Raw genomic sequence first — 12,117 nt, 5'->3', positions numbered from 1 at the left:
CCATAGTTGTCTTCTGTAGGAAATGTTGGGATGTTCTTAAAATGTCTTAATCTTCATTTTAAGAACAGGAAAAACAGAAAAGGAGGTGGGACTAGCAAGTGATCAAAGACTGGAAACAGCTTCTGCTGTTCCCAGCCATGGGGAGGCGGGCACTGAGATGATAAAGACAGATAGCTGGGAGTGAGCTCTGTTATTCTTTAGTGTAGAGAACAAGCCTGGGAAGTAAAGGGTTTTCCTGATTTGCTCTGCTGGCTGCTCTCACCATGCTGACTCCATTTGGGACACGAATCCGTTTCTGGTTTGGGCGGCTCCTGGCTGAAGGACATCTTGGTGCTCCAGTGCAGCGGCTTCTAGAACCAAGTGTCCCGGGCTCTGCAGCAGTGGCCTGCACTCATCAGAACAGAAGCCCAGACCCACTTAACTCAGGTGAGTAGATAGGAGAGATTCGGGGGGGGGGGGGAGAGGGAGCTCACATCTGGTCTGCTTCAGAGATCCATTTCTAAAGAAGGATGAAACTTTGGGGTTTGTAGTGAGAACAGGTTAGCCCAGCTTTGGTTGCAAGTGTATCACTATTACATGTCATATTTACATAATTTCAGAAATAAAGTGAAAATGCTTCTTTCATGATGTGATCGGGGGGGGGGGGGGGTTGTAGAAAATGCCCAGCAGGATTTCATTTACATATTAGGCCACACACCCCGACATCACCATTGTTTTTGTTTTGCATAGGACTTTTTTGTAGAAAAAGCCCAGCAGGACCTCATTTGCATATTACACCACACCCCCTAACACCAAACCAGCCAGAACTGCATTCTTGTGCATTCCTGTTAAAAAAAAAAAAGCCCTGGATGTGATCATGTGTGCAAGTGTAAGAAGAGCATCTTAAAATTTTGTACCAGCCCCAAAGAACAGATGCTTTGGTCTTGTTCCCAAATGCAAACCATTGCCAGCTGCTGATTCCTTGTTCTCCTCATGGCAGTAATACACAATGGTTCGAATAGCTAGACCATGGTCTGGACAACCCAGGGTTCAAAAGTCCACTCAGCCATAGTGCTCACGGGGGAACTTGAGCCTGGCACATACAGGGTTGTTGTGAAGACAAAATGGGAACAGGGAGCTATGTGTGCACCCTAAGCTTCTTAGATGAAGGATGGAGAAGGTATAGATGCATAGCCCTAACATAGGATAGCAGACATACAACTCTGCCTTTCAGTTGCCATAGAAAAAAAAAGAGGGAGGGGACTATGTTTCTGACTTCAAGTTCTTACATTTCCAGTAAAGAGAACAGGTCTTAACTTAATTTCAGGTGCAGGAACTGAAAGAAGTGTTGTGACACCTTAAGGACTAAACAAACTATTGTGACTTAAGTACGTATGGACTGGAAACTAATGATACTGGCTGAGAAGTAGAGTGTAGCTGTAGATCAAGTGAGGATTTTTGGTGGGTTTGTTGTTGTTTGTTCCCTATCCTAGGATTTCTCCTCCATAGCCTTTTATATATATCTTATATTTATATCTTATTGTAACAATTTCATGTTAATCAGGGGACAGTCAGGGTACTGTTTCTTTTTAAATTTAAGTAATGTTTGTCACATCACTGTGCTCCATGTTAATGAGGACTAAAAACTGCATCAAAAAGATCTTGACTGCATTCTCTGAAATGCAGGGAATCGTTGCCCAGTTGACTCACTGCTAAACTGTCCTTGTATGCCTACCCCAGATCAGATGTGGATGCAGATGTGGAAGACATGTTCATAGGTGTGACTGGTGCCTCTGGACTGCTGGCTCTCTAAGTGCTCGCTTACTTGTCTTTATGGCTCAGTCAGTCTTGAAAACATGGTTGGATCCTACTGAATTCTAACTTTTGTATAGAATTTCCTGATTTATGCCAGCACTGATCTCAGGAAGCAAACTAATGTAATGATTTCTCAGCTGAGAAGATTCACAAAGTGCCTGGTGGCTACAGACCCTCACCATTTGACAAGAAAATCCTCTTGTGGACGAGGCGCTTCAAGAAAGAAGATGAAATTCCTCTAAGGATCCCGTAAGTAGTTTTGATCTATCCAGCCATTAGTAATTAAGCTGAGGAAATCTATAGTCACAATACTCTTTTAGGCTTTGAGGAATAGGGCTGACTTTTGTAAAAGCAACACAGTTTAAGCACTTTTAAAACCCATTCATTTCAATGGGAGAATTAAGTACAGAAGTAGAACTTTGGTCCCAGCCAACAGAAGGCACAGATGAGACCTGAAGAAAAAGGAACTTTAGGATATATTTGAAAAATCTATGTTATCACGTGCCAGAAATGCCCTTCCATCATGTATATTAGCCAGACTGGACTGTCTCTTCTTGACCAAATGTGTACATATCAACTGTTAAAGAGAGAAACATTGAGAAATGGAGGGGGGAGAGAGAGCATTTCAGTCTCCCTGGACATTCATTAACAAGCTTAAAATGTGCCACATATTGGTAAAAAGCAAGTTTCAAAAGGAGACTCTCATCATGTGTGAAAAGTTACAGTTCAGATATGACATTCCATAGGAACTAGGATTATCTCACTACAGGAAGTCATTGGCCCTCTGGAGAGGTTTAAATTCAATATCAATCTTCACAAATTCATCACCAAGTGGGAGCCATTTACACTGATTCTCATTGGATTGCTTTTTTTTTTGTCCTGGATCCTGTTTCATCTGTACTCTGCCAGATAGTATTACATCTATATCATGAAATACTGGGCCTTTGGCCTATATTGATAATAGCTTCCCCCCTTCTGTTTGCATCCTTCTGTATATATTTATTCATCTGCCCACTGAATGTAACCACACATCTAATTTTGCTCTCAAAAATGGCATCAGGATGGGGAAGTAAGAACTCCTCATACCTCCCTTCCATGTTGGTCCCCAGCAGGATCAGGCCTTCAGTGATTGTCAAAGTAAATAAACAAGCTCTAAAATGGGGATGTACTGCTGTGGCAGATGGTCCACATCTTCTAGAATCTGAAAAAGAGCTGTTTGAAAGGCTAACTGAAAGAGGAGGGGAAAGATGAAAGCCATTCACAATCCATCTACTGAGAAAGAGAGAGAAAAAACAAACTCTGCAGTGAAAACTGTGTCTGCTGTCCAGCAGTCTGCACATAGGAAGCCGGAAGCAAACAACCATGGCAAAAATGTAGCACTGAGGGGGAGATATAGCCTGAGATATCAAAGTTTTAAAGCCTCATCATGGAAAAAGAGGTTGTACCTGCAGTGCAGCTACATGAGCCACAGTTCCAGAGGGGTACCTGTGTTGTTATAACACAATGAAGTAAAAGAAATCCATTGGCACCTCAAAGACTAACAAAGTTTATTCCAACATAGTTTTTGTGAGTTTGACCTCGTACCAGGTGCTGCTGAATTTGTTTTAACTAAATGAGCCAGTGGGACATCCAGGATGAGAGCTAGGGTTGCCAAGTCCAATTCAAGAAATATCTGGGGACTTTGGGGGTGGAGCCAGGAGGCATTAGGGTGGAGCCAGAAGCAAGGTTCTGACATGCATAATTGAACTCCAAAGGGAGTTCTGGCCATCACATTTAAAGGGAATGCCTTCCCTCCCTTGGAAATAATGAAGGATAGGGGCACTTAAAGTAATTTGCAACTGTGGTTCTGGGAGAAGGGAGTTTGACCTATTTTCCTGTTCCCTCTCTCCATTTTATCTGCTACTACTGCTAGTTGCCCTGCTGAAGTAAACATTCCTACCTTTATGGGAATCTGTATATTTTCCATGCAGGGAAAATACTAACTCAGGGGCATAATTTAAATCAGGGAAATGTTCTAAGAAATTTTTTTTTTTACCTCATTCTAGCAGCATGGCAGTGCTTTTTAAAAACAAACAAAAAGACTCTGATCGTGGACCTTAGTCTGTTATGTCTAATTTAGTCTTGTATGTGCCATGTTACCTTGGTTATAGAGTTCCCAGTACCTGGATTTGTCATGTATGATGGTCTATGATTGCATGTCATTTCCCATGCAGAAGGGAAAAACCCCTTGTGCCCTTGAGAAAAACTTTAATTCTTGTCGGAGAAAATGAGCCATGTGTCATGAGGATTTTGTAGCTTTGCTGTACACGCCAAATAACGTTTTTATATTGCTTGGTGAAAAAATCTCAAATACAGATTGTGTCCATATTTGTTTCTAAACTGTATAAACAAAATGTGTTCCCCTGAACACCACATTAGTATGGCTCATATCCCAGTGGCGATGACAGGCCATGTGTGTGGGAAAAATATTTAGCAACATATATTTTATTGCTGTTTTTAAGTGACTGCTCTGATCACATCAAGATGTTAAATATTTAGTTTTTTAAAATATTTAGGTTTACTGCTATGTGCTGATGTGACTTTGTGGAAAAGCACTTTTAAGTAGCCTATGTAGACTATGTATTCACATGCAGAAAGAAACCTGGGTCTGCTTAGCATTTATGCACCAAGGTGCACCTGACCCACATGCTCTACAGTGTATTTTAACCTGGCAAACCACCCCACAAAAAGTCTGCCATGAAAACATTGTGAAAACAATGTCACACGAGTCGGAAACGACTGGTGCTTGCACAGGGGATTACCTTTATCTTTTTACACTGATAAAATGTCTGATGTGCCACTGAAACATCATAAATGCACAGAGAGTTTGCCCCATCCTTCCCATGACATCTAGTAAAATGTACTTTATGTCATAGTGTTACAATGCTCTACATTTTTTCTGCCCGTTTCACATCATTGGCTGGGGGCAAGGAAATGTAGACACCTGGAACATAACACAACATTGAGGGTCTATATCTGGAAGCAACAGTGTGCTTACCATAACAGCTCCTATCAGTTATGAAGATGTAAGAGCACTTCCATATTTGGAAGGGCAGGCAGACTCCAGTACTACCCCACTGGATTTCTCCTGTGGGAAACAAAACTGGGGACACTTCACCTCCTGGAACAAAACTGGGGAAGCCTCAGCAGATTCCAGTAGGAGGGGGAAGCAGGAAAATCCCAATCCTTGGGGCCGCATTTAAATGCTAGCCAACTGCCTGGAAGTCACAGGAGCCATGTTATGATGTGCTACTGCCTGCATCATTTCAGGACTGGTGTCAGGATGTTCCACCTTTATAATATTATTGATTTGTACAGCACAAAACACATGACCTTTATTCTACACAAATGCATGAGCATGGCAGCAGCCTAAAGTACAGTCCAAGTTTGAAGAAGAAATAGACACCTACAGGGCTTTTTTTTTTTAGAATAAGCCCAACAGGAACTCATTTGCCTACTAGGCCACACCCCTGATGCCAGGCCAGCCGGAACTGCATTCCTATGCGTTCCTGTTAAGAAAAAAAAAGCCCTGGACATCCATACTGAATTAGGGAAGATATCTGTACCTGAAATCAGTTTGCCAACCTCACATTTGTCAGTATTCCGCATGCCTGAGGACAAGAGATAAAGCTGCATTTCTGGGATATTCACTTGATTTTCTCATCCTTACCTCCCATCTTCATTTCCTGGGGTGGGGGGGGGCGGGATATTGTTTCTGTCTTTTAGCTAAAGTACAAAAATTTGATATGTAACGTTTGCAGGTGCTCATACATAATTGCAGACAGTACTTCTCATATACCTATGTTCCTTTTTACACACAAATACTGTGATTGGTAACATGTTTCATATCAAGGAATTGGCCTAGCATATGATGTTTCAGTGCTTCCTATAAGTATGGTTAATGGAAGCAAGCAAAAATTATGGAAAATTTCAAATCTATTTGCTTTTCTAGTGATGTTAGTTAATATTGTATCATTTTTGCCAGAACTTTATTATCTGTGTGGTATTATCTGTGTGGTAAAATGTTATGAGGAATGTAAAAGATATCAGAACCGTGAAATAAAATAATTTCATATCTTCTCTGTGAAGTATGGATTGACAAACCAGTGGTATAGTTGAAGGCCAGAATACATGATCAGATTTTCCAGTGTTTGTTTTTTAATTGAAGTGCATGCTATAAAATATGCTCACAGGAGCACCAAAGAGGGATATTTAACCCCTCTCTCTGTGTTTTCCTAATTAAAAATTCCCTCTCCTTTGAAGCTATTGTTTGCCCTGTGCAGAGAGAGAGAAAAAAACTACCCTTTAAATTCTTTAATCAAGCAACTGTCCACTGAACTGTAGAGTGCCTACATATAACAAGGAACTGCTAGTCTACAGTGCCTACATGTAACATAACTGCTAATTTAGAAAGTGTATGCCACTAAATGGAAGGTTGAGATTCTGGAGTTCCATAGGCAGCAGTAAATCATGTAATTAGTGAACAATTATAGGGCACTGTGTTTCAGTCTGTTTTGCTACTTGCTTTCTGCCTCCTGGAAACAGCTGATCTGCAAAATGGTTCCATGCAGTGTGCTGCAAAACAAGATTAATTTATTTAACCAATCAACTGCATGTTTTGTTTCTCTTGGTGAAAGTGATTTGCAAATTAATGGGCTTAATGTGGTTGCCTGGTTTTAATCTGTTCATTTTTCAATGCATTTAGCTCAGATTATATGAAACACAGCTATGTTTATTTACCATTTCTGGACACAAGGAAAGGGGTGAGCTCTGAACCTTCTTTTCTCACTAGTCAAGCTTTTGCAAGTTTTGTTTGTGGTGTATCAGAAATACAGCCTGAAAAGGATGCAATCCATACTTTTATACCTCCTATGTTCTTCAATGGAAAATCCACAGAAAGAATTCTCTAGAAGCAGTTGTTCACTCACTGAATTCTGTGGGACTCATTCACAAATAAATATCTGAAGGATGACAGTCATCCTATGAATGCTTACTGATAACATACTCTCAAATAAGGCTGCCTCTGATTGCAAACCTTTATTAAAATATTTTCAATGGTTATTGACTATCTATTTGAGCATTTACTATGTAATTCAGAGGGCTAGAGATATACCAAAAGTAAAAAAGTAAAAGTTTTTATTCATGGAGAAAGAGAAGAAATCAGATTAATGAATTCAAGATGACTTTTCCTTTTCTAGACTCAGCTAGCAAAATTGCAAGTTCTTAGCAATTTAATACCACACCAAATATCATGTCAGGATTGTGTTACCCCAAGTTTAGATGGTATTTGCAATGGGCAGCAGTCCACTCCATTCAGCAAAGTTTTTTAGTCTTCATCCAACCTAAGGAGTTGTCCTCCAATTTAAGTGGCTCATCTATGGCCACTTCTTCCAAGAGCTCCTGGCTACCAAGAGGCCCACCTACCTGCCAGGAAATCCCCACACACCTAGTTTTATTAACGTACAGGAAAACATGATTTAAAGCTGCATGTGTACTTGCATTTTTAGCACTCCTGTTTGTATGCCACAGCTGAGGCAGAGCTGCGGCTGCACCACTGCTTTGTCAATCCATATCTCACAAAAAGGAACACCCTCTAGGAATGCAAAAGCAAAGCACCAAAATACAACAAAGGAGGTATGTGTGTATCTGTCTAGCATACAAATATGTTCAGTATACCAATCTCTTTGTGTGAATACAAAGAAATAAAGTTGAACAATTGGCAATATAAATATATAATGTATTTTTAAAGGTCTTCAGGTGGAGTAAAACATGTTTTGGATAAACATATGGAGCAAAGGTCCATCAGTGGCTATTAGGTACAACGTATTCTTGTAACTCTCTGTCTGGGGCCGTGATGCTCTGTATTCTTGGTGCTTGAGGGGGGCACAGTGGGAGGACTTCTAGTGTCCTGGCCCCACTGATGGACCTCCTGATAGTGCCTGGGTTTTTTGGCCACTGCGTGATACAGAATGTTGGGCTGGATGGGCCATTGGCTTCTCTTTTGTTCTTATGACAGACAGGTGGATTGCCAGAGAAATTCAAGTTTTAAGTGAATCTTCATTCAAATGTTTCTGGAGTGGCCTATTTATTCATAATACTTGTAATTTTAAAGACAGACACCAATATAAAGAACCTTAAAATTGATTACTCACTATGGAAATAAACAATCAAAACATTTGAAATGTTGACTTTTGAAAACAAGTTGACATTATTATTCAACCAGGAAAGTTAGTTCTGATTCATGTTTTGTTTCTATTGCAAGTAAATACTTTCTGCAAAATGTTAAGATGCCTCATCTTAAAGTACCTGCTGTAACATCTAGATTACTGCAATTACTTCAAGGGGCTGCCCTTGAAGACTGTCTGGGTGCTATAGTTAATGATGTGTTGACTGGAGTGGGTCATAGGGATCATATCACTCCAGTCTTGTTCAAGCTACTGATTTCCAATATGCTTCCAGGCTCATTTCAGTTATTGATCTTTTAAAGCCCTGTATGATCAGCAGTTCACCTCACCCCACTTCAACCAGTGAAAACAGAGTTGGATGAGATCCCCACTCTAGAAGAGACTGTTAAAGCCATCAAGCAACTGAAAAGTGGCAAGGCAGCAGGAGTTGATGGAATTCCACCAGAGATCTGGAAGCATGGGGGCACAGTACTACATAGCTCACTTCACAAAGTACTTGTCACCTGCTGGGAACAAGGCAAATTACCACAGGACTTTCGCGATGCAATCATCATCACCCTATACAAGAACAAAGGGGAAAAGTCAGACTGCTCCAACTACCGGGGGATAACCCTGCTCTCCATCGCAGGCAAAATCCTTGCCAGAATACTCCTGAACAGACTGGTGCCCGCCATTGCAGAAGAACTCCTCCCAGAGAGCCAGTGCGGCTTCAGAGCTAACAGGAGCACCACCGACATGGTATTTGTTCTCAGGCAGCTCCAAGAGAAATGCAGGGAACAGAACAAGGCTCTGTATGTGACTTTTGTCGACCTTACCAAAGCTTTCGATACCGTTAGCAGGAAAGGCCTGTGGCAAATCTTGGAACGTTTAGGATGTCCCCCAAGGTTCCTCAGCATGATCATCCAGCTACATGAAGACCAGCGAGGCCAAGTCAGACACTGCAACGACCTCTTGGAGACCTTCCCAATAGGCACAGGTGTAAAGCAAGGCTGCGTTCTCGCGCCAACTCTCTTTACGATCTTCTTTAGCATGATGCTTCAAAGAGCCGCAGTAGATCTAGATGATGACGATGGTGTCTACATCCGCTATCGCACCGATGGCAGCCTGTTCAACCTGAGGCGACTAAAGGCCCACTCCAAGACAATGGAAAAACTCATCCGAAAGCTACTGTTTGCTGATGATGCTGCACTCATCTCCCACTCGGTATCAGCTCTGCAGCATATGACGTCCTGCTTTGCAGAGGCTGCCAAGCTATTCGGCCTAGAAGTTAGTCTGAAGAAGACAGAAGTTCTCCACCAGCCTGCACCCCAGGAAGATTATCACCCTCCCTGCATCACTGTGGGTGAATCAGTTCTGAAGACAGTCCAGCAGTTCAGCTACCTGGGGTGCATCATCTCCTCAGATGCTAAGATCGACAAGGAGATTGACAACAGGCTGGCAAAGGCAAACCGTGCCTTTGGCCGACTGCACAAAAGAGTGTGGAGCAACAAGCATCTGAAAAAAGGCACAAAGATCAATGTTTACAAAGCGGTTGTGATGACAACCCTCATCTACGGCTCCGAATTGTGGGTTTTATACCGTCATCACCTGCGACTCCTTGAGCGCTTTCATCAGCGCTGCCTTCGTACCATCCTCAACATCCACTGGAGTGACTTTTTGACCAACACTGAAGTTCTCAAGCGGGCGGAGGTTACCAGCATCGAGGCACTGCTGTTGAAGACGCAGCTGCGCTGGGCAGGGCATATTTCTAGGATGGAAAACCACCGCCTTCCCAAGATTGCCCTGTATGGCGAACTCTCCACCGGCCATCGAAATAGAGGGGCGCCAAAGAAGAGGTACAAGGACTCCTTGAAGAAATCCCTTGGCACCTGTCGCATCAACCATCACCAGTGGTCTGACCTAGCCTCAGATCGCAAAACATGGAGGCACACCATCCACCAGGCTGTCTCTTCTTTTGAGAACGCACGCATAGCTGGTCTTGAGGACAAAAGGAGATTGAGGAAGAATCTCACTGCTACAGCACCAACCCTAAATCAGACTTTTCCCTGCAGCCACTGTGGCCGGACCTGCCTGTCCCGCATTGGTCTTGTCAGCCACCAGCAGATGTGGACTATTGCACCCTTCTTAAATCTTCGTTCGCGAAGCCAAGCCGAGAGAGAGAGAGAGATCTTGGACCAACATATCCTAATTACCACCTTCTCCCATATGAAACTATTCCACTCACTCCAGCCACCCTAGGAGGCCCTGCTTCAGTTGTCCCCACCCTCTGAAGTTAGAGAAGTCGCAATCTGAGCAAGGGCCTTCTCAGTTGTCGCACCAAACTTTGGAACACCCTCCCCAGGGAAATTCATTTGTCATTATCTGTGGTTTTGCCAACAGCTGAAGTTTATTTTTGTCTGGCATACACCCAATAACGATGAATGGTCCTCCTAGTGTAGTTTGTTTTTAATTGAATTATTTTATAATCTTAATTATAAATTGTTTAAATGTCTTTTTATGTTTGCTACCTTGTGAACCCTGATTGGCTGGAAAGATAGCATGAAAATGTCTTAAATAAATACCATAATAAATAATTGGGCCAATGCAATTTCTTTTGTAGGCTGGAGATGATGGATGCTGCCAGGAATAAAGCTCGAATCAAGGGGTGTTACATTATGATTGGTCTCACCATTGTTGCCTGCTTTGCTGTGATCACATCTGCTAAAAGAGTAAGCTCCATTCTGCACTGGTGCTTTGCCTTGCTATCCTCGTGAATGTCAGTCAGGTTTTGTTGTTCTGCATTGCCATTGTGTTTAACTTGCATGTGCAACAGCAGTCTGGGTTCTGCAACGAAGCAATTGAGGTAGTCCTCCTTCCCTTTCAGGAGCCACAAGGTTATCAGGAACATACAGGGTTAAATACTTGGGAGTTAAGGGAGTTGTGCTATGTGAAGACAATTAGGTAGGTATCCACTTCTGTAAGGTTACAGCAATTTTGGCATGTGACATTTGCCAGACAAGCTTTGCATGACAGTTGGAAAATACTGAAGCAGTTTGATGGAGAGGAAAATTAATTTTATATTATATACATTTATATTCTCAAAATATAAAGAAACTGGATTGCTGCTGCATGTTATTGCTTGGCAGTGCCAGCATTTGGTCATATGGTACAGATAAAGCCTCTCTTTCAGTTGTATGTTCTGAAACCACACTAGGGATTACATCTGAAGTGGATGTTCTACCCTTGCAGGCTGCTGAACACCACGAGACCCTCACCAGCTGGAACCTAGCAAAGAAAGCCAAGTGGCGTGAAGAAGCTGCAATAGCTGCTGAGTCCAAGGCTAAATAGAACTGCGTGTTGTGGAAATCACAAGAAATGTGGGGAAACAGAGCAAAAATCAAAAGTTTTGAAAGAAACATTAAATGTCACAGTATTAATTTTCATACACGCTTATGTAACAAAGATGGGCGGGATAGGATTAAGTATGTACAAGTCACAAACTTCTAATCAAGGGATTTAAGAAAAAAAAGATCCACTGCATTTGTTCTGAAAGGCTGCGTTTGGTTTTTAATCTCAACTACAACAATCACTGTTTATGTAACTAACAGATCACAGACCTTCTGTCTACCATGACACTGGGGGTTTTGGCTGAGATTTTTCCTGCACAATGTCCTGCAAAGAGCTTTTTATCTTCATCTGTAGGTGAACAAAGGTTAAGATAAACAATGAAAAGTTCACATCCTACCAAGGGTGAGTTACTTCATTTCTATGTAGAAAGAACATGATTGTGCTGATTTCTTTTGCTGCTGATCTAGAAATAGAAGTTGGTGTCATGCATGGAAAAAATATTTCACTCAGGAAGACAATAATCCAGTGCTTTTAGGCTTTCCTGGAATATTTTACTTCTCTTGCTTATTATAGATACACATTTTCTCCTCTGATCAAACCGTATTAACTTTTTGAAGCATCAGACACTTTGGGACAAAGATCAGACCAGTTAGTGTTTCCAGTTGCAATTTCAATGTGATTCATACTACTTAACAGTTATCCTGTATAGGAACACAGTCAGAAATGCAAAAATGTTTTACTTCCAGGTACCAGCTGCATACTACAAAGTAAT

General features: G+C 41.8%; 1 protein-coding gene across 1 annotated transcript; it reads left to right on the top strand.

Moving 5' to 3' along the window:
- The first annotated feature begins 263 nt into the window (after window positions 1-263).
- Window positions 264-11,345, top strand: FAM162B (family with sequence similarity 162 member B). The gene is made up of 4 exons (XM_060258654.1): window positions 264-426; window positions 1,932-2,043; window positions 10,618-10,726; window positions 11,247-11,345. The coding sequence occupies exons 1-4, from the start codon at window positions 264-266 to the stop codon at window positions 11,343-11,345; spliced, it is 483 nt and encodes a 160-aa protein (XP_060114637.1).
- The last annotated feature ends 772 nt before the right edge of the window (window positions 11,346-12,117 follow it).

Source organism: Heteronotia binoei, chromosome 1 (genome assembly GCF_032191835.1).
Source record: "Heteronotia binoei isolate CCM8104 ecotype False Entrance Well chromosome 1, APGP_CSIRO_Hbin_v1, whole genome shotgun sequence".
NCBI lineage: Eukaryota > Metazoa > Chordata > Lepidosauria > Squamata > Gekkonidae > Heteronotia > Heteronotia binoei.
This window is presented reverse-complemented; position numbering and strand designations above follow the sequence as displayed.

Coding starts and splice junctions, on each gene's coding strand:
- FAM162B (XM_060258654.1), top strand. CDS start 264: ATGCTGACTCCATTTGGGACACGAATCCGTTTCTGGTTTGGGCGGCTC. Junction 2,044..10,617: donor GAAATTCCTCTAAGGATCCC/GTAAGTAGTTTT, acceptor TTTCTTTTGTAG/GCTGGAGATGATGGATGCTG. Junction 10,727..11,246: donor TGATCACATCTGCTAAAAGA/GTAAGCTCCATT, acceptor CTACCCTTGCAG/GCTGCTGAACACCACGAGAC.